At 41.3% G+C, this 22,684-nt stretch overlaps 1 protein-coding gene across 4 annotated transcripts in view; it reads left to right on the top strand.

Annotated features, from left to right (window-relative positions):
- The first annotated feature begins 327 nt into the window (after positions 1-327).
- Positions 328-22,684, top strand: part of pcdh17 (protocadherin 17) — a 60,702-nt gene continuing 38,345 nt past the window's right edge. For 2 of the 4 annotated variants that reach the window (XM_067586083.1, XM_067586074.1), the window contains exons 1-2: positions 329-1,031; positions 1,816-4,619. In XM_067586083.1, the coding sequence (XP_067442184.1) occupies positions 2,124-4,619 (2,496 nt within the window). In that variant the 5' untranslated portion in view covers positions 329-1,031; positions 1,816-2,123. Of the gene's footprint in view, positions 1,032-1,815; positions 4,620-22,684 lie in introns of all 4 variants that reach the window. The other 2 variants (XM_067586099.1, XM_067586091.1) reach the window with 2 other exon arrangements.

Genomic DNA, 22,684 nt, shown 5'->3' with positions numbered 1-22,684 from the left:
AATGAATCTCAGAGTGAAAGGTGGAGAACCCACATCTTCAATGCGTTAAAATGAATCATTTGCACGGAATTCAGGGCTTTTTGCCTTATTTGACAAACGCCTTAACCGAAATTTCAAACCTCTTCAGACCGGCTCCTGCGTGTCTCATGGCAAGCGTTTCCTTTATTGTAAACAACAATGAAGTGTGATATTTGAAAGAAAACAGATGCGCCACCGGTGAAGTAAGAGCCACCAATCATTTGTAGTCTGTACCCAACGCGGCTTTTGAATCCCTCCTTCTCTTCCCACCTCTTCAAATTCATTGGCTGCCAGAGGAGTAGCGACAATGTTTAATGCACCATGCGGTGTCCGGAGTTCAGTCAGTGAGAGGAAGCACTCTATGCAGTCAGGGCAGTTTTACGTGCAGAAAATACTTAATAGAGGCTGTGCGTATATATTCAAGAATTCACCCGTTTCCTGACAGCCACAAAGAGACTTGTGCCTGAATGCGGCGTTGTTGCTGACCACCTCCTCAGCAGCTGTCTCCCTCTGTGGACTTTGACGGGGGACGGCGGGCAAGGACAAAATGCCAGTACGGGAATCAGTCACTCAGCTCTGTTTCGGACTTGGGGGAAAACAGTGATCGCCTTTTCAATATCCACTTTGGATCTACCTTGCTACACATCTGGATTTTTTTTTCTCTTCATAGAGTATTTTTTCGAACAGTTTTCCTTCCTGAAGAACGGTGACTCACTGCAGGCAGAAGGCGAGCCGCTGCATCCTAATCAGACAGCGGAGAGGACTTCAGCTCATTGACATTACAGTCATACTTTTCTGGAGCACTTTTTTTTTTTTTATTTCCACTGCGCTACACTGTAGCCTGCGTGTGCATCGGAGACTTGTGGCTTTTTTCCTTGCACAGAGATAGGAGAGAGGATACGGGTGGTACTGTAGTGGTTAGGGAATGAAACTCTCCCTGAACCTTGCTGGAACTGACTGTTTGGATTTTTACACTTATATACATTTTTGGACTATTACAGCAGTTTATTTAGGTAAGTTTACGCTTTGCCGTTTACGTTCTTTAGGTCTCTTCTATTTGTATAAATTCCCACTGGAAGCATGTCACCCATTTCCTAATGATTGTTATTTCAAAATCAACCCTATACATGCGGATGCAACAGCTTCTTCCAAGGACCGTTGAATCTCGCAGAGAGAGACAGAGAGAGAGAGAGAGAGAAATCAGTGGAGAGAATTACACGGCTGTGCTGAGATGTTGGCAGCTCATTTCTGAATTTTTATAAGGCTCATTTTAAATATCCGGATTATGCGGATTTGTTAATGCGTGTAAGAGGCTCATTTTATACACACTTATTCAAATAGCCGCCACAATAGGCCATCTTCAGTTGAACGCCTGCAGTGTTACCATATTATTAAAGTTGCCCTATTACAGTTTCAGTCAGCATTCTCATAATGTTTGAATGGGCCATTATCACACTCGGGTCAGGTCGGGCATCGCACATTAGAGACAGATTAAAAACTACATTCTGAATCTTGTGTTTATCATAATACACATAGTACATAGGCTACACGGGGAATCGTTATTTCCCCGTGTATCAGGGCTGCGCCGAGTGTCTTCCCAAGGTTAACTAATTGACAAGCTTCCCCCATAATTGTAGAGATGAATTACACATGAGCCCTGTTTCATTTTTGGCTCAGCGGTGGATCTGATTTCTTACTGGAAGAATGGCTAGTGTAGCTTAGTGTTTTTTTATTTGGGTGACTAATTGACATAAATACTTTATAACACCTATATATTTTTTCTGTTTTTCTTCTTAGGTGGAATGAGTGAACACTTACAATGACTATTCTGTTTGGAGAGAGGATCGCGATTATTGCTCAGATGAGTCTGGGCGCTCAGCTGAATATAAATTAGGTGTTCAGCACCAGAGATTGCTGGAAGAGGCAGAGGAAGAGAGAGACAGAGCAAAGACAATCCACAAAGACAAATGCCAAGGCCTCACATGATGAACAGAACTCTGTATTTGATCCCGAATAATAGAAATACCAAATTTGAACAAAATATCAACAGGTCAAAGGAAGTGTAAAAACACAACACACATTGTAGCAGCTTTTACAGAGTGGGGATGTATCTTTCTATTTTCTTTTTCCTCCTCTTATGGGCTCAAGCCCTGACACTGAAAAACTTGAATTACTCTGTCCCGGAGGAACAGGGTCCAGGGACAGTTATTGGGAACATTGCCAAAGATGCCAGACTCGGACTGGAACAGACTGGGCAGGGAGGACAGGGTAAGAAAGCCAACTTCAGGGTGCTGGAGAACTCAGCCCCGCATCTTATCGACGTGGACCCTCAGAGTGGACTGCTGTACACAAAGCAGCGCATTGACAGGGAAGCATTGTGTAAGAGAAACCCCAAGTGCCAGCTCTCCATGGAGGTGTTTGCCAATGACAAGGAGATCTGCATGATCAAAATAGATATTCAGGACATTAACGACAACTCACCCACCTTCCCATCGGGTCAGATTGATATTGACATTTCTGAAAATGCAGTGCCAGGGACACGCTTTCCCCTGACCAGCGCGCATGACCCAGATGCAGGGGAAAACGGCCTGAAAACCTATCAAATAACACGTGATGACTACAATCTCTTTTCCTTGGAGGTAAAATCCCGTGGGGACGGGACTAAATTCCCTGAATTAGTCATTCAACGACCATTGGACCGAGAAGAAAGAAGCCATCACACCCTTATTTTGTCAGCCACTGATGGTGGGGAATATCCTAAATCAGGTACCATGCAGATAAATGTTAAAGTTATTGATTCCAATGATAACAGCCCTGTGTTTGATCAGCCCTCATATGTTGTGGAAATTCCTGAAAATTCACCGCCCGGTAAAGTCCTGATCGATTTAAACGCCACTGATCCCGATGAGGGCAACAATGGACAAGTAGTCTATTCTTTTAGTGGTTATGCCCCAGAGAGAATCCGGGAGCTCTTCTCCATAGATTCCAGAACAGGAGTCATAAAGATTCAGGGCGAAATTGACTACGAAGAGAGCCCGGTTATTGAGATTGACATCCAGGCAAAGGATCTAGGTCCCAATCCAATCCCAGGCCATTGTAAAGTCACCGTTAAAGTGCTTGACAGGAATGATAACTGGCCATCTATAGGCTTTGTGTCTGTGAGACAGGGAGCCATCAGTGAGGCAGCACCTCCAGGCACTGTCATTGCTCTGGTTCGTGTCACGGACAAGGACTCAGGCAGGAATGGGCAGCTTCAGTGCAGAGTGCTGGGTAACGTCCCTTTTAAACTTGAGGAGAATTATGATAACTTCTACACTGTGGTGACAGACAGGCCATTGGACAGAGAGATGCAGGATGAGTATAATGTCACCATTGTGGCCAAAGACAATGGCATCCCCCCTCTAAACTCCACTAAATCCTTCACTGTAAAGATTCTGGATGAGAATGACAATGTTCCTCGCTTTACCAAGTCAGTTTACCTTCTTCAGATACATGAGAACAACATCCCAGGGGAGTACTTAGGTTCAGTTCTGGCCCATGACCCAGACCTCGGCCAGAATGGCACAGTGTACTACAGTATAATCAACTCCAATGTGAGTGGGGGCGATGTCAACACCTATGTTAATGTGAACGCTGCCAATGGAGCCATATATGCAGTGAGATCCTTCAACTATGAGCAAATAAAATATTTTGACTTCAAGGTTCTTGCTAAAGATGCTGGATCTCCACACCTGGAGAGCAACGCTACCGTGCGCATCAGTGTTCTGGATGTCAATGACAACATTCCTGTCATAGTGCTGCCCCTACTCCAAAATGACACGGCTGAAATCCATGTGCCGCGTAATGTTGGTGTTGGTTACATTGTCACCACAGTTAGGGCAGTGGATAATGATTATGGTGAGAGTGGGAGACTCACCTATGAGATCTCAGATGGCAATGAGGAGCACCTTTTTGAGATTGATCCGGTGACTGGGGAGGTGCGAACAGCCCACCCATTCTGGGACAATGTGAGCCCCATTGTGGAGCTGATCATCCGTGTATCGGACCACGGCAAGCCAACACTCACTGCTGCTGCCAGGCTCATCATCAAGGCCTCCAATGGACATCCTGTTGATGGACTGCTACATGTGGATGACAATCAGAACTGGGACATGTCCCTCCCTCTCATTGTAACTCTCAGCATCATATCTATTATGCTTCTAGCTGCCATGGTGACTATAGCGATCAAGTGCAAGCGGGAAAACAAGGAGATCCGTACTTATAATTGTCGCATTGCAGAATATTCGCACCCTCAGCTGGGGAAAGGCAAGAAGAAGAAGATTAACAAGAACGACATCATGCTGGTGCAGAGCGAGGTGGAGGAGCGGGATGCCATGAATGTGATGAATGTGGTAAGCAGCCCTTCCTTGGCCACCTCTCCCATGTACTTTGACTACCAGACACGCCTGCCACTCAGCTCACCAAGGTCAGAGGTCATGTACCTCAAGCCCACTGCCAATAACCTCAGCGTGCCCCAAGGCCACGTGGGATGCCACACCAGCTTCACAGGCCCAGTCACCAGCACTACAGACACCCCTACTAACCGCATGTCCATCATACAGGTAAGAGAAATTGCACTTTTCTCCTTCACTGTTGTGCCACCGTTTCCACGTCACAACCTTCAGAAAGCACCCATTTCCTATATCTATGTTTCTCCCTTGTTTTGTAAAATGAAAGAAGAAAAGACAAGGACAGGCAGAGGCAGAGAGGCCCAGGAGCACAGAGAGAAAAAGAAGGGAGGGAGGAGTGAGCATTAGAAGGATTAAACAGTCATTCTGGTTGCCTCTTAGAACAGACCCAGTGACATCAACACAAATCATTTGTGTTTGAAGTATGTCACGGCGGGCTTTTGAAATCAGTTTTGATTTTGATTTACTTTCATTAATCACTCAATCTGTGATGTTTCATTCCTGTGGAATAAATAGTTCAGTTTGTTGCTGAATTTTAAGCAGGTATGTATATTTTTCAATGTAAACTATTTAATTATCACACATTTACATAATCTAATAACTAGATTTTGTAGATGTAAAAAGACCCAAAAACATATATATATATTTACATGTATCTTTTTTGTCTATGTGTATATTTATATATACATAATCTCAGTATACCTGTACACAGTAATAATAAAGCCTATAATGTCATACCATAAAAGTAAAGTCACTCCAGACAATGACAGAAGCTTGTTTACTCTATTTATAAAGTGATATCATTCATCACATTCTACACCTGTAATGATTTTTGCGGTTAATTCTAGTGATTTTAATTCCTAGAGATTAGCAGATTGTACTTATTTTCACGGCTACTTTATACGTCTTTGTGTGGAGTACTTGGGTGTATAAGCCTCTAACGTGATATCTTCTCTGTGTCTTTGGCCTTAAGCCCATTAAAAGTCTGTCGTGTCAGACGAGGATTAAGGCCTGCTTAAGACAGTGGTATGTAATGCTGGGGATAATGGGCAGCCCTCTTTCTGATGTTTACCTATTGTTAACAAATAAAAATGTTATGTTCCTTCAGTAATATAATTTGATAGAAATAATAAAGGGTACACAGTGCGTTTTATTATTATTCAGTTCTGCCATATGGCCTTATACTACGTGGCACAGTTAGGGAATGCCATTCTTTCCGGTTACATCCTGATGGACTATAACTATTAGTCTCTTGATTAGGCTCTCTGCTGTCTTTCCTATCCCCACTATTTGAGCTGGACGTGGATGCGACGATGATTGTGATCACATGTGACGTGTTCCCACCAGGGAGGAAGGCCACTGTCTGTTGTTCCCACTCTCAGTCTCAGCCTTGCTTCTATTATGAGCCAGCTGCATAGGGCAAGGGTCAGAACAAAGACCGTTAAGGCTTCCTAATCAGAGGGACAGAATAATTGCTGGTCCATTCTGCAGGCTGTTTCTCTGCTAATGTAGTGATGATGAATTAGACTGTGCAAGGCTGTTGCACACCCATTTTATGCACTTTCTTTTCTCTCCCCCTTCAGACTGTCAATGGAAAAACAAGCAGGAGCAGCAACAACACATTCCTTAGTGTCTTGTTTACAGAGGGTCCCCTAGAAGCATCAGGCGTGCAGGGTGCTCTATTGTATTATTCAACAGAAACCTGTGTAGAGGGAGATGGCCTGAGGCATTAAGTTTCTTCAGAAGCTGTACAGAAGCGTATCACTTTCCTCCCTCCTCCCTGCTTTCTGCGTCCTCTCTCCCTTCGTGTGGACAGTAAGTAACCTGAGTCAGAGGAGACTGGCTATGGGAAAAATGTCAGGAAACAAAGACAGAATTCCCCTTCCATCGATCCCAAGGCCTCTCAGCCCATCTGTCACTACAGTTGCCTGGGTAGGAGAGTCTAAATAGGAAAAATAAATAAAGAGATGGATAAAGCGGGAGAGCATATCCCCTGCTTAGTCAGTTTCGCAAGGGCACCTTAGTGCTGCTGTCTTCATCTGTACCTAGTAGGGCTACTGTAGCAGCCTGCAACTCCCAGTCTCTCTCACACTGCTGCCGGCCTCTAATGATGTTTTATAGTGGTGCACTGGCAGACAGGCTGGGCTTGGTCTCTAGCTGGGAGAGAGGAATAATATGAACATATCAGCGGAGCTCTGCTGGCCTTATCATTGTCACCACCGTGCCAACACCCGGCCCAGTGGAGAGCTTCATTTCATTTGTAAAGAGAATTCCTGGGATAAGGAGATGGAGGATACGTAATGATGCCTAATTCTGCTTAAGGCGTTGAAGGGAATTACTTAGTGTGGAATCAAGGTTAAAACCAATCTGCCGCAAAATTCCTCAATGCTCAGGAAGAAGGGATTTCAGTGACTCGCTCCAAAGAGTGAGCCTTCACCCACTCCGTCTTGAAAATACGTTTTCGGATTTTGTCCCACATTATGTTTAGCTTCAGCAGTTGTGCCAGGCTGTGGCCCACTGACTGGTTCATATGTTTCTCTTAACTACTTTTTTGAGAAGCTGCCTGCCTTGTTACCAAACATTTAAAGACTCCTGTGTCATTACTTACCCATAATTTATCTTATTGATTTGTTTTGATAAGTTTTGAGTGTTGTTATTTAATTCACCATGAAACTCTAATTAAACAGAATCCTGTCTCAGTGGGAGACCATCCATGTTGATAAGGTGCAGGTGGTACAGAGGCAAAGGGGGAGACTTTGACTGCTGCCACCTAATCTGACTCATCAGATGTAGACTGTGGGTATAAATCTGCTATTGGCTATTTCAGTCGGAATTCTCCTTTCCTTCCGCTATCTGCATGTTACCATTTTCAAAATCCCCGTCGCTATGGGAAACAACAGCATCAACCTCAGAGCTAGCAACCTACATGCTGAAAATGACAAGTTTTGACAGAGGGATTGGGATTCTGCAATAAGGCAGGCCTGCTTGGTTCTTTGGGTGAATGGATTTAAAGTTGTAAAATGGTTGTAATGTTGATCTGTTTTCTGACATGGCCGTTGTCAGTTGGAGTTGATTTGGCACATCTTTTAACTCTGGCAGTGGCATGCGCCAGTGACATTGACTGGACCAATGTACCGATTCGTTTCACTTCACACCAGCTTCTGTGATACCGGTTTAATAACCTTCTGCAAGAGCTACATCCGGCTATTAAATCGTCTGTGCCTTTAATGAGTCTAGTGAGCTCCTCCAGAGCTTAAGTATAGACAGGCTTCACCTCTAGGGCACCGATGATCAGGTTATGTTTGTCTTTTTCATCAGTCAATCGTATCACATAGTCGACATAGGTCTTTTACCGTTTTATGTGCTTTTGCTTTTGTGGGGGTTTAGCCATTTTAATACCAGGGCTCACCTCCGCACGTGCAAATTTTCCACCAAAACAAGTTCCCCCTCCGACACTATTTTGCAAGGACACTGTCGCTGCGTCCTGGGCATAGTGCTGCCCAAGGTGATTGTGATTGGTTTAAAGAAATACAAACAAGCCACAGTCTTTTTTTCCCCTCAAATGATAATGGGTGCAGCCAGACAATTCTCCAGCACTGGAACAGCGACCTATCTCCACCAAGAGTGGAGATAGGTCGTGAGACCAGCCGCCACCTAAAGGCAATAAAAGCTGCCTTTAGGTGGCGGCAGTCTGCCTTGAGTATGGTGGCACTGAAATGAGGGTGTAAAGGAGAAAAGGGGCTCTAGTCTGCTGCCTTGACATTGTCACTCGTCACTTGGTAAGGAGGCTTCTACTGCTCTAATGAAAATGTCAGACATGAAAATGTAACATAAACACATGGAGCATAGAATATTTTTCTGGAATTGCCTGCCTGAGTATTTTCTCATAACCGGTTTGAATGACAATCACTGAATTTACTAAGCAGACATTTGAATGCATGATATTTTAAAATAGTCTAGTTTTAGTGCATATACTGTAAATGAGAAAAGGCAGGCAGAAATCTCTTTAAACATTTTATAATAAACCAATCCCTTCTGAAAATGACAAATTTAAAGAAAGCTGAAAAAAACAGTTAAGAGGTGTGACTGTGATCATTTAAGCAGTGTGTATACAATATAGTAGATAAAATTTTCACTCCTTTGATCTGGCTTGAGCATATGCATGCCAACAATGTAGCTGGAGCAGATGTTGAAAATGGATGCTTCCAGGAATGGTCTTACTCTGCATAATTTAGGGAGATTGTGTGTGTGTGTGTGTGTATGTGTGTGTGTGTGTGAGCACGTGTGTGTGTGTGGGTGTAAAGTCATTGTGTATTCCAGGCATGTGATTTAAGCCTTTAGCTGACAGGCTCCGTGACAGAGTCCCTCTCTTTTATGAGCGTGACAATCTTGCATTTGTCCGAACCCGAACCCCCTTCCTCCAAGAAACACAAACACACACTCGTACACACAAACACACAGATGCACATGTAACTGGGCTTTGGCTGTTTTTAAGAATTCTCCTGAAATGTCTTATCAAAGCCTTTGCTGTATATTGTATTGAAATTGCTCCCACACTTCAGTGGCCACTGAGGCAATGAATAGAAAAGCGCTCTTTATTTCATTTCTCTCCCTTTCACTTTATCTTTAGATAACTGCTTTCCTCTGGAGCTTTCTATGGAGTGAGTTTGGTAAACCTGTATGTAGTGAAGCCCGCTTGCAGACAGGATTGAGCGGTTCAGCAACTAGATGCACAAACAGTCATTTACAGGAATGAGGGACAGTTCAAGAAGCCATTTGTAATTTCTGTACTCTTGTCCCCCAGTTGAGCTCTTAAGGGCCACAAGGCCAGATATGTTTTATTTGAGCTTGCCAGTACATGAAAAAAAAAAATCAGCTAGCCTTAGGGTGTATCTTCATATTTCCGCAAATAAACCTGCTGCTACTGTACATAACACTATACACGCTGAAATTCTGAATTATTAATAGACATTCTTATTTTTCTTCATCTTCCCCAAGCTCATATGATAGATACATCTGAAAGGAAGTGCCGTCAGACCACTGAATTTTGCTCTGGGGGAACAGTAGTGAATTACGTTATCTCTATATGACCAAAACATTGAAATTATTTCAATGCATGTTTTTTCTTTATTAGGTGCCTTTACTGGTATTTTAGCTGTGGGGTTTCCAGATGTGCTTGTTTCAGTACAGATGTATCAGTGCGGATCCTGATGCTGCAGCAGCAGTGTAATGCACAGCACAAAACAGCAGCTATATTTGCATCCTCCCTCATTAATAAATCATAACGTTTAACAAATCAGAGGAAAGCGGAAGATGTCACGATAAACATCTTAGGTCTCTGGCTAAATATTTGTGAACAAGCAGGGAAGAGGAGGGCAACAGACAGAGTGAGGTGGAAACAGAAGTTACTTATAAGCAGACTGATAGAAGCAGAATTAGAGCATTTATATACTTTTTCCTGGGACTTAAGCTGAATGATTTTGAAAAAAAAAATTGCGATTATTTTGACTGATATTGCAATTGCAATATGATTGGTGATATTAGAGGGAACGACAATTTTTACATCATTATTCTCATTTTAATTGGAAAACATTACACTGATTATGATGTGATTTTTGTGGGGATCTGTACCAAACAAAGATGTTTTCTTAAGTCTGTAGAATATGATGTGTAGGCCAGTACATCTCTGCAGCATTACAGTATTTAATTTAAAATGGTATTTTGACACACATTTCGTCTTGAACAAATATCGCACCTCCTGCGATTTGAATTGCAGTAGCTGATATTGCGATTTCAATAAAATTTTGATCAGCCCTACTGGGAGTCTTTGCAATGTGTTTTGTGATGCTGCATGAAAGAAAGTAGAGATGACTGTAATCTCACAAATAACCTGTTCTTCTCCTCTCTCAACACATGTGAAAATTATTTTTTTTTTTGCATTTTAGAAAGAAAAGAGCTCTGGTAGTTATAAACACCATCAATGTATTTATCTTCTCCCCTCACTTGTAATGTTTTCTTTGGCCACTACTTCCAGAAGAAAAAAAAAAAAAAAAAACATTAAACAGACTCTGAAAACTCAAAGATTTACACAATTAATAGTTCATTTGCAGATACATATTAAGAGTACACAGAAAATGTGTTTGAGTTTGGAGGCAGCTGTGGAAGTGAATGTTTTATTTATTGCAAATTCTCAAAAATCCAAGTAACCCTGCTGAATAATTGAAGATAAATGTAAGCCCTTGACTATGCCCAACACCAGACTGTAACTTATAAGAAACACCTGTAGAGTCCTGTAGAGAGGAAAAAAATAGATAGGTAGATATACGGGTGAATCGACTGAAGATTATAAAAAATGAAATGTAAAAAGGACATTTTATACATGGATATTTCTCATATATATTGGTCTTGTAATTCTTTCAGCCAGCTGTTGTGCATTCATGTGGAGACAGAGTCTTATCTGTGCTGTGTAATTTCATTATTTTAACAGACCTTCTGACCTGGCAGTGCAAGGGAACAAAGAAATTTTGTGTTTTGCAAGTCCAGAGAAAGAGACAGGATATGAGAACACAAGTTGACCACTGTGATACCCAGATTGGCCGGACACATTAAACCAATTAGCGTGGTTCAATAGGAAGCAGACTATTGGAGATGACATGGGCACGATAATAAGACTCTGGATTGTCAGTGAGCATTCACTCTTGAATTATTGTGTGTTATATGTGCGTGCGTGCGCATCTGTGTGTGTGGTAGAAGGGAATTGGATTGTCAGGACTCCTCTGTCTAATTCCCTGACACCAGACCTTCAAAATATCATGTCATTTTGTCATGTCATTTTGTTGAGTAGCAAGTGCCATTGTTTAGCTTGGTTTACCTTCCATAGACAGATTGTCATTTTAAGTGGTTTTCAGATCAAGTCCGATCAGACTCAGTAATTACTTTTCTATTCTGTTATTACAAGTCTACTGAGAGCATGGCCGCTGTTGATTGTGTTGCCAGTTATTTCTGTCTGTTGTGGCTGTTTTCTTGTGTGACAGTGTGTCTTGTTTTCCCGACCCTGCTGATACTGTGAGTTGCAATATTTCTATTGCATTGCAAGCACACGCCTACACCAGATGTATCCGCTTGTTTTGCACTCAACAATCCTTTTACTGTGTTTTCTTTTTAATAAAAGCTCCCTCAATACATGCTATTTCATAGAGGGAAAAGAAGATGGTGACGAAAAATAAATTCATATGTGCATGCCCCCAGTAGAAGCATTTACCTTGGTGCCGGTGACATTGTGCTCAAACAACTCAGGCACAAGGAACCAACGTAGCATCAACAGAGGCCAAAAAATAAGAGAACAAAACATAACCTTCACAGTGGAGGAATGTAAGATTCAGCTGCCATGTGTCTATATGTGTGTGTGTGTGTGTGTGTGTGTGTACGTGCACACTCACCCATGCACCTGCGCTACCACCAGCTGTGCTCTGAAGCACCATTCTCGCTGGTTCCCTTAGATTGGAATGGGCTTCCCTGTAGGGGCCGGCTGCCCCCTGAGGGCTCTTAGATCCCTCTTGGGGTCTTTAGACTTTAACGTTTTCAGCAGCAGGGTGCTGTAGATGCAGCAATAGATGGGTATAGCTAGGACTGACCTCACAGTAATGTGCACTGACATGCACAGCACACAGAAGGCTACATAGGCATACATGGCATGGCGATGTAGTCTTTGAACTGCCAGCAGCTAGGTCTCCTTGCTGTAAATCAAACACTTTCAAAGTCAAACAAAGTGGAACTCGCACTGCTGTGTCTTGGCACCGGTCCAGCCCGAGAGAGCTTTTATTCCTGCCACATCTTCCTTCACTGTGCCCCCAAGGCACGTGCTGTAGAAACAACACACAGCTCAAAGAATGAGTTATGTGAATCTGTTCTCACCTTCTATCTCATTAGTATAAGAGAAATGATTTATCCCTCTCCTTGTCCTTGCCTTCCACAGTTCAGCACTTCTTCAGCTTCATCAGTAATGTGATTAATTCATCGAAGGGATATACCGTGAATACCATCTCATTTGCTCAAATTTCACCTAACTACATGTCAAAACAAATGGCTGTAAAACAAGCGTCTTCTCCCTCATACAACCACCAGAGTCAATTACAGCCCAGTACGGAAACTACCATTTGCTTTGCTATTTGAAGAGTGTTTGTGTAATCCTGCCAGTGTTTGTTTGTGTGTGTGGTACGCGTGTGTCTGAGGAGGTCCGACAGTCTAATAGGAAAGATCCCACTGTCTCTTCTGTTCCCGCTTATATCTGCAGCACAGTTTGAAATCTGACTCCCATGTCTAAAGCCCTGTGTGTGTCTGAAGAGAATTGACAGCCACTGTGTTTTGCAGTGGCTGTTATGTGTTAGTGGCAACAGAGGCGAATGAGTCGGCGCTCTCAGATGTTATTGCCTAAACAAAAGGCCCACTAAGTGGTGGGCACATAAGATTTGTTGTCAAACGTTTGACTGTGTCTGCTCTTCAGGGCAGCAGTGGCCATGGCAAGTGCTAATGGCGTATTGAAAATGGTATATTTGGCCAGTCTCATCGTTTTCCATTGTACTACACAGATGTACTCAATTGGCCCCTCACTGGGTTTATGTCTTAGAGAGAAATCTTTTCAGGGCCTTTAACATTCAGATCAATTGCTGGTTTGCTCAGTTTCTTATTGATTTTTGTTGTGTTTGGTACTGAAATACTGTATTTCATTATCTATCACTCTGAGCATTGTTTGGTAAAAAAAAAAAAAAAAAAAGAAAAAAAAAAGGAACTAGTGCCTGCTCTCTCTTTCACACTTCTCCCCGCGCTTGCTCTGACTCCCTTCCTTTTCTGGCTCCCTTTCTTTCTCTATGCTCTTGTCATCTCAGATAAGCGTTGCAATTGCTCATGTTACTGACGACCCAAGCCAAATTCATAATGATGAGATTATCTTGTCAACAGTACAGAGTGTATATGTCTGCTGTATTGATCTGCACACAGTCTTAATAAATGAAGTACCACGATGGAACCATTGGCTCAATGATAACTCTGAGCAAATCTTGCTATTTATACACTCTCAACACTACAGAGATGATGAATGGAACTTGTGTATTCTGCCCTTCTCCTCTCTCTTCACTTTTTTTCCTCATCTCCTAATCTCTGTCCACTCATCTTTTCCCTCTCCTCTCCTCTCCTCTCCTCTCCTGTGCCCTCCCCAGATTGATGGGGCAAAACAGCCCCCCACACACATTGCCTGAAATGTGTCCTCTTTGAGGTCACGTTGACATGCTGAGTCGATGTACTCCCAGGTGGAGAGACATGGGTGCTGCTGTGGGAGGAACCAATCAGATAGACAACAGGGGAGGGAGAGCGGGGAGGGAAGAAATTACCAGAGACGGAGCCCGGGCCTGTGTGTGTCTTTAAATGACTGAGGTTTGAAGGGGAGTTTATCTGTGCATTTCAAGAGAAGGTCAGCAGGGTTTAGAGCTCGAGATTATGTGTGATTGTTTCTTCTGTGGGCTAGCTGATTAATGCTAAAGCTGGTCTGACAGATTCTTAATGCACCATAGACACACTTAAAAGAGACTGAGAGGAACTGCCCTCCAACACTTTGACAACGGAGTATTATGCTAAAGCCCTTTCTGTCAGTTTTTACCCAGGTGAACAGTATCCCCCCTGTCAGACACATATACAGTAGATAGGTCACCTTGAAGTGAAACAAGATAGTCCATCTGCTGTTCTAGTGTGTGTGTGTGCGTGTGTGTGTGTGTGTGTGTACGTGTATATATATATACATACACACAAAGAGAGAGAGAGAGAGAGGAAGAACCCAGGTGTATGAAAATACATGCGTGTATGAGCACTTGTGCATTAGACATATGCGTGCTTGCTTTCTGTGTGTCTGTGTGTTTATATCTGCGCCTGGCCTTGGTTCTGGGCTTTGGGGAAATATCTAAAATCCTTTCATCCCGGAACGGCTCTTCCGCCATCAATTCAAACGGAATAATTTTGTTCTTTAATGTTTTTGTTCATGAGCTCTTAGCTTCTGTCTTGTTAACCTGCAAACTGGAACACATTTTGTGGATGGTTTGTTTCAACACTAAATCATAAAATGCTTCTTTGTTCAGTCAAATTTGATCCAAATACCGGATAAGAGGGCTTAATGATATCAGTTTGAAAGTATTGTAAACATGTGCTTTTAGCATCCTGAAAGCAGGTTGACAATGTTTCAATTTGAGATTGCAAGGCTGCAAACACTCACTCTCTGAAGGACTTAAAGTTGAATGCTGACTTGCCGCTGATCATGCTCAATTTCATTTTACGCCAAACACTGAATGTTCACTATTCTTGTCGTATGAATTCATTTTTGTATTGCAGTTTTATCAGATTGCTCCATTCTGTGGTATTTTTTTAATTATTCGTATTTCCTCAGATGTGGAAAAACATTAAATCTAACAGAAGAATATAGTTTCTTTTTTAAACTTAACAATGCATAATGAACGCAGATTTTACTGAAATGAAATTACTAAATTATTAAGTTAAGAAGTAATTAATCATTTTGACTGTGTGCGTAGTACAGCAAACTTAAACAAAAATATAAGTTGTTTGTCAGTGCATTTTTGATTAAACCATGAGCATTTTTCCGATCTGATGCTGCCATCAGTTGGACAAAGATACACCAGCAGGTCACTTTTTTGATAAAAAAGTACCACGGTAAAATTAGTATGTTTAAAATATAAGACCAGGTTACTTTGGCTTACTGTGTATCAACTGTAAAAATCTATTTATAGGCTTCTTGCTCAGTAGGTATGCACCTGTGCCCATTTGTTCTTATGTATGGTTGCATTCATTCATGCATGTAGAATCTGATAGGTCTGTGGCTTCTGTAACAGCTTTGGATTTTTGGGCTGAGTTGGCTTTGGATTAATGAGGGTGAAGCAAGGTCAGTGCTGACTCAAGACTTCAGTTAACGGCAAAGCTGTTGTAACTATTGATGAGCAAGTACTGAATGATTAGTAGCTTTCACACCAAGATCATACACTGCACCCCTCCCTTCCCCCTTTTTTTTTTTTTTTTTTTTTACGACTCACATTTTCAAAGGCATATAAATAATTGAACATCAAGTCTCTCACTCTACTTTCACTTTTTCCAAAGTTTACATATTTTCCTTTATCAATAATCATAAGACCGGTCCCTGTTATTCAGACCAGCTGGTTAAATGTGTCTACACAAAACGTCTGAAGTAGTGAGGGAAAACAACACTGCTATTTTAGGAGAGCTGGCAAACTGCTGCGTTAGGGATTTTTGTGTGTTGGAATAAATATCTATGCCAAAAGCTACATTTATCATTTACTCCTGGGGCTAAACTGCCACAGATGTGTTGATAGGAGTACAAACACAATGTCTTGTGTTGCCCCTCCTCTTCAGAGCAGAAAGGTTTCCTGTGAGCTGGCTTCCGAGATGGCAGCAGAGACTGGATTTTCTGCGTGTCAGTGTTTTTGCATTTCTGAACGATAATTCTGGTAGGAACTTCAGATATAAATACAGTAATATTGCAGAATATAATAGCAACAAAGCATGTTATTCTTTATGAGTAAAATTAGAATGAGGAGTACTTTTTTCCTTTTTTGGAAAAATAGAGATGGGGTCACAACCTGTTCCAGTCAGACTCTTTTTGTCTAGTGGACTTTTTTATTGCATGTCCAGGTCCCATTTAATGATTTTTCGGTCTGGTGTTGACTGCCTGAACAGCTGCACGGACTGACTCATTATATTGCACTGCACACAGGTGCAACTACACCTCATACTAATGGCTCAGGAATAACACATATACACACACAATCAGTTCATTCATGTATGTTTATGTCATTAAATATGCATGTACGCTGTGTTCCACCTTAGAGCTGGTGAAAATGAATGGGGCGCCAGGTTGTTGTAAAATGGCTTTTTCAGAGTGTCATCATGAAATTGATTTGCTTCACTAACTGACTAGTGTATTCCTTCACTGGGACCCCACCCAAACACACACACACACACACACACACACATACCCTCACATATGCACACACCAATTCCCCTGTCTGGTAGTGGAGGATTATGGTAGACTTCTCTCTCAGTTTCAAAACCCCAGGGTCAGTCATATGAATTCACTCAATTTGAATTTAGTTTGCAGCTCGTTATAGGAATTTTGCCAATGCCACCCCTTATGAAATAAGAATTAATTTTGCTGGTTAAAAATCCCCCTCACATGGTATTTTACTGATCCTCACATTCAGCTTGCCTAAAGACAAATGGAACAGCAGCTGATGAGCAGACATACAATAATGTTTTCTTAGCGCTTTTTTTTTCATAAAAAAACACGTTAAGATACAAAATCATCAGTGATATGAAAATCAAGGTGTAAATCAGATTAAAGACATGTTACTTGTGGCAGAAAAATGTTCAATATGCATCCAGCAGTGGCAGGGGTAGGCAGGGTGGAGCTTATGAGGTCACCAGCGATCACATCCCCATCGCTTATATAACCACTGGGTGTCAACACTATATTATTTATTTATTGTGATGTATTATCAGTAGATAATTTGCTATGTTCTCTCCATCTGGGTGAGATTTTTGACAAAAATATAATTAAAAAAAAAAAGAAAAAAAAATCCTTTTACAAAGGTGTCGGGTTTTTTGACTGAAACACTCAACTTGTATTCAATTTAATTTGATTTCAAACTACGGGTCCATACTAAAATAGGTCACAGTCAAATTGATTTCATTTATTTTCTTTGGAAGAAAAAAAAATGTTGACAGATCGCCATTGTATGGAGCCTCACTTGTGTGTTTCCAATGTGGCAGCTTATTGTAATCCTTACCCGAGGGGATGTTGGTCAACATCACAGCGATTTATGGGTAATGTTGTCCTCTTAGTTAGATAAGGATGATTCATTCAATAATAGATTCATCAGCCCATTAATAAATCAATTACATGCATAGGAGTTAAAAAAAACTGATTATTATATATTTTTTTTGTAATTCATGGTAAACAGATTATTCTGTATTACTATATGCTTATTAAGACAATCCGTCTGAGCCATTTTGTTTATGCAGGATTTAGTTTAGCCCCTCATTTGATTTTCCATGCATCATAAAATAGGCTACCTGTAATGTTACGTGTGTGTGTATGTGTGTAAGTGAGAGAGAGCGGGCGAGAGACAGAAAGAGAAAGACCAAGTTCAAGGATATGCACTCTCTCAGGAGGTTTGCATTTTATTATTTTCTACGTGAGTTGATTCTCAAGATGATAATGACAGGCTTAAGAATAGAGTTTAACAACGCTTTTTTGACCATCTCTCAGACTTAGGGGTCTGTTTATCCCCCAGAGTTTTCATGTCATGTTCTTTTAAAAGTAATTTAGTCTCCAAAATTAAATGACAGACATTATTACAAACGATGAATGTGCTCCACAAAAGCACCTCTAAGAAAGCAAAAAAAAAAAAAAAAGCACAATGATGGACTCTTTCATAGACATTACTCTTAAAGGCAAACACTGCTATACCACTTGTACACAGGGAAGCTACATCAAAAATGTGTCCAAAGTAGTCATTTGTAGACAGAAAAGAAAATTACATCTATGCTTGCTATGGCTCTTCCTCAAAAGGAATAATAAAACAGCAGTAACCGTGCAGGTTGAAGGTAATCAGCTTTGAAGCAGCGTTTTTGTCTCGTCTTTCTTGATGAAGAAAGGCAAGCACGACCACCTCAGCCCTCCCTCTGCCCCCTGCTTTTCTGTCTTCCCTCTTTTCTTTTCACCTATGGATGATTTCAGCCCCTTACTCAGTGTGTGGCTAGAATAACAAGTCAGCTCTTTCATTTGCATGCAGTTTTCTCACCATATGAAGTGGTTTGGTTGAGATTGAGGATGATAAAACGGGAGTCATGCCACTAAGACAACTTGCATGCATTTCCACTGGGCTCCTAATAGACATCTCTAATGACACTTTATGGTCAACCAAAATAATAGGCAATCAATACGAGTGGCTTCATATTAATTATGAATATTGCGTCTTTGCTGGTGAGCAGTGAATATACAAGGGAAAAGGTCATGCTGTTTATACAACTTTACTGTATATAGAAGCCACCAAATTACTACTTAGCCCTTTTTAATGAATGAAGAAAAGCCCTATTCCCACCAAATGAACATGAACACAAAAAAAATAAATAAAAAGGAATGCAGTTATATCATGAATTATGGCAAACCATGATTAACAAGATGAGACTATTGAGTTGGATTAGAGCTGCCTGAGTCACCAGCTTCATAATAAGCCAGCAACTTTATGAAACAGTTACCCAACAGTAGTTCTATAAAAAAAAAACCACTGTCATAATATTTCATTGTAGTGGCAACTCGAACACATGCAGATGTGGGCGACTTTATTCAGCTTGAGTCATGTCAGATTTGTGGGACTGAAGTTGAGTTCAGGACAATTAAAGACAGGGAAGAGAGGAGAGACTGTCAGTAGAGGGATACTTTAAATGATTGATCACTAGGGCTGGGACAGATGATCGATATATTCTGATACAGTCTCCAGTGATATGTTATCGTTACACTAGCACTAATTTCACAGTATTTTCTCGTGCTTTACTGAGGCTAAGGTATTTCCTTGCTGTTGCAGACATTTCTGTAATATTCCTCGGTGCACGGTGTTCATTGTCACCTAACGAAACATTAAACTGAAGGCTTTTCACAATGCAGTGAATAAATAAAGGCTTTGTTTGATTCCTGGTTTGTTTTTGTGGTATGTTAATAGAGATAAAAGACTGTTTTGTACTAGTTTTTTTTAATGTTTCACAGCATATCATGATAGTATTACATCATGAGTTATCCTGTGATTTCCAGCACCATTGATGGCACATACCGTATAGTCTTTAGGTTTCTCTATTTTGAACCATGCCGGAAAAAGATGCATTATTGCCTATTTAGGGTTTACACCGCCTTATTTCAAACAACACAGAGTTTTTAACAAGTTGCAAGGAGTGTCAGCTTACTCATTAGCGTGACACTTAACCTGCCATGCCTTGTGACAAGCTTTGTGGTATAGAGGAGAAATCAACACATACAGTAGTTACTGCTGGTGACTCACAGTAGCAGATCATTCTGCACAAAACCCTGCCGCAAGGGATTTTTTATCTCCTGTTGTCGTCTTAAAAGCAAAGAGCATATGAAGTCAGTCAGGCAGCTGCACTTTATACCATATACATACCAAGCAAGAAGAGATGATACATCCCACATCTTAACATTTTCTGGTAATGAGTGCTGTAACTTGATACAAAATTCACAGTTGAATACACACCATGGTTTGGGGTCAGGGACCAGTGTGTTTTCAGTACAGCTGGGAAAACAAAACATATATTTCTTTTAATTTATCTTGAAAAACAGTAACACTAAACATTGGCTCATGGACCACAAGTCAAAATGTAAAAAAAAAAAAAAAAAGACTTCCAGCCCAAACTAACAGAACTGAGGGGACTATAAGCTGTGTGATTCAGATGAATAACCCAACAGGCTAGTTGTGAATTCTCCCTTAGTGGTGATTCTCTGTAATGAAAAAGAAACCTTCAGCTTTTTTATTTATAAGTTGAAGTTATAAGTTTATCTTGAGGTTTGCTGAGCATACATGCTTGATTTCAGCCATGCCTTGTGTCATACTGTATATACAGTTGCATTTGTTCACACCTGGGAGGTGCAAGTTTAACTTCTATTTTGTACCTTTTTCCACAGCACAGCTCACCAGGGCACCTTAAAATTCTACAAGAACACACACAATCATGTTTGAGTGTTTCACTCAACCCTTTTTTCTTTTACAGAGCACATTTTTCATATGAATTTATTATACTTTGGTTAACATACATCAAGAGTAATTTAATTAAGTACTGTCCAGAATAATTATCAGTGTCCATCTGTATTGATAAACACTCAATGTGGTTGAAATCTTTCTGCTCTCCATTTACCGGCATCAGTGGCACTTCCTTACTCGTCTGAAATTCATCTGGACTGGGCCTCTTCTAGGTTATTTGGAAAAAAGTGGGAGATATTTAGCAGGCAGTAGACTGTGATGGCTTTAAGTTCACTTAAGCCCATTGATTGATTGGTCTGTTATCTCCAGGTAGATGTATAGGACCAGCTAATTAGATTTGATCACTTACAATTGCTCCTCAGCCACTAGGTAATCAATGCAGTCTAATTATTGTCTGGTGTCTCCGCCCCTTTTGTTCTTACTTCCTTTATCATCCTCTCACGTTGCCATTTTACTCTCCTTTTCCTCTTTTGTTTCTCACGTTTCCTGCATCTCCTTTACCAGTATGTTTTCTTTCCTCTAACCTTTATTTCTTAGTGTTTTATCCTTTACCCACTCTTCCCATTTGGCTGTTGCTGAGCTACTTTGACAGTTTTCCAAGAGGAATAAACTAGAGTTCCCTTGGTGGTAATACACTCACACACACACACACACACATAGTTTATCAAATTAAAAACTGCAGTCCTGGGGCCTCATTTATAAAACTCTGCAGAGGATTCACGTCAAAAGGTTGCATATGGACAATACGCAGTGCTTATACAAAGTGCTTGTGCACAAAATATTCTTATATATAACACAGTGTGCACACTATGCCGATTTTTCTTTATATATCAAATTCAACTTGAAATGTGGCGCACCTGTACAAGCTTCATGTCCCCCCCTTGTAATGCCCATAGTTGCCTATAAATAGTGAAACGCCCCTAATTAATTTATTCATACTGACTGCATGAAGACAACCATGGCAAATGCCGACAGGAAAGCTTAAAAAAAAAGAAATTTCACACAGTGTGAAATTGAAGTTCTTGTTGAGGAGGTTGAGGCAAAAAAAGAAGATGTTGTTTGGTGGACACAGTGTGGGCATTACAAATGCCAAAAAGACATTAGAGTGGCAGCATGTGGCAGACGCTGTGAATGCTGCTGGCTCAGAAGGTCGGACCCTCTCTGAAATAAAAAGATGGAGTGGTCCGACATAAAAGTGGAAGCCAAAAAGTGCATAATCTTACACAGGCAGAGTGTTTGTGGCATGGGCACAAAAAGGGGACACCAGAGCTCACCCCCTTGATTAGAAACTGGCAGGAATTATCGGGGGATCCCTCCTGAGTGGAGTTGTGATGGAAGCGGAGGTGTACACAGATATACAAGACGCAATGGATGACCCAGGTACGTTATTTGTATTCCCTGATCGAAAAAGAGAGTAAACCAAATGCATTGAAGTTGTGTTTACATATTTATGTACAAAAACAATTTAGATTTTATTCACAAAAACAACTGAGACTTTATTCACAAAAACAAATTGAGACATTTTCTATTTCGCTTAGGCGCTGCTTGTTCCAGCGGAGTCGTGCTGCTGCAACTGAGCAGTTGTGTGCACCCAGTGTCTCTACTGCACCTCGTGCGTCTCACCCCTCTAGCAGCAGCCGTGTCCTCATAGATGCAGTCCTACAGATGCAAAGGGACACAATCAACTCCATCAGCGAGGTTGCTAAGGAGTTAAAGAAAATAAAAAAATGTGTTATGTGACATGCACTGTACAATGAAACAATTACTTAATAAATAGTGTTATATGTTTCCATACCTCTTGTGTTTTTATAAGCGACACATCATATCCACATGCTGGCACACAGCAGCAGCGTTTGCCTTGAATGCTTGGGGATAGGGGTCGGGGCCAACATGATCATCAGTGTCAGGAGGTAAAGCCACATTCCTTGCCGTGCCACATTATGTAGCACAGCACACACCCTCACAGTTTGGCACACCTTTTCAGGCTCGTATGAAAGTTTTCCGCCTGTGGCACTGAGGCAATGCCATCTGCCCTTCAGAAGCCCGATGGTGCTCTCTACAACAGAGAATTTCTGGCTGTGGCACACATTGTAGTTCCTCTCCTCTGCGCTTTGTGGGTTGGGGAAAGGGGTGAGCAGCCACCGCTTGAGGGGATATTCATTGTCCCCTGCAAGGTTAGTGAATGAGTTAGGCACTGCAGTAGAGAAAAATTGCAATTTATTTAGGATTTTTATACATTAATCATTTGTACCTAGAAGCCAGCCATCACGCACAGCTCTGGCCTCAAGTCTGCACACAACACTGCTGTTTCTCAATATGAATGAGTCATGGGTTGACCCAGGCCACTGATTACATTTGGGAAACCAGACATTACTGCAA

This window comes from Thunnus thynnus, chromosome 1, assembly GCF_963924715.1.
Source record: "Thunnus thynnus chromosome 1, fThuThy2.1, whole genome shotgun sequence".
Taxonomy (NCBI): Eukaryota; Metazoa; Chordata; class Actinopteri; order Scombriformes; family Scombridae; genus Thunnus; species Thunnus thynnus.
This window is presented reverse-complemented; position numbering and strand designations above follow the sequence as displayed.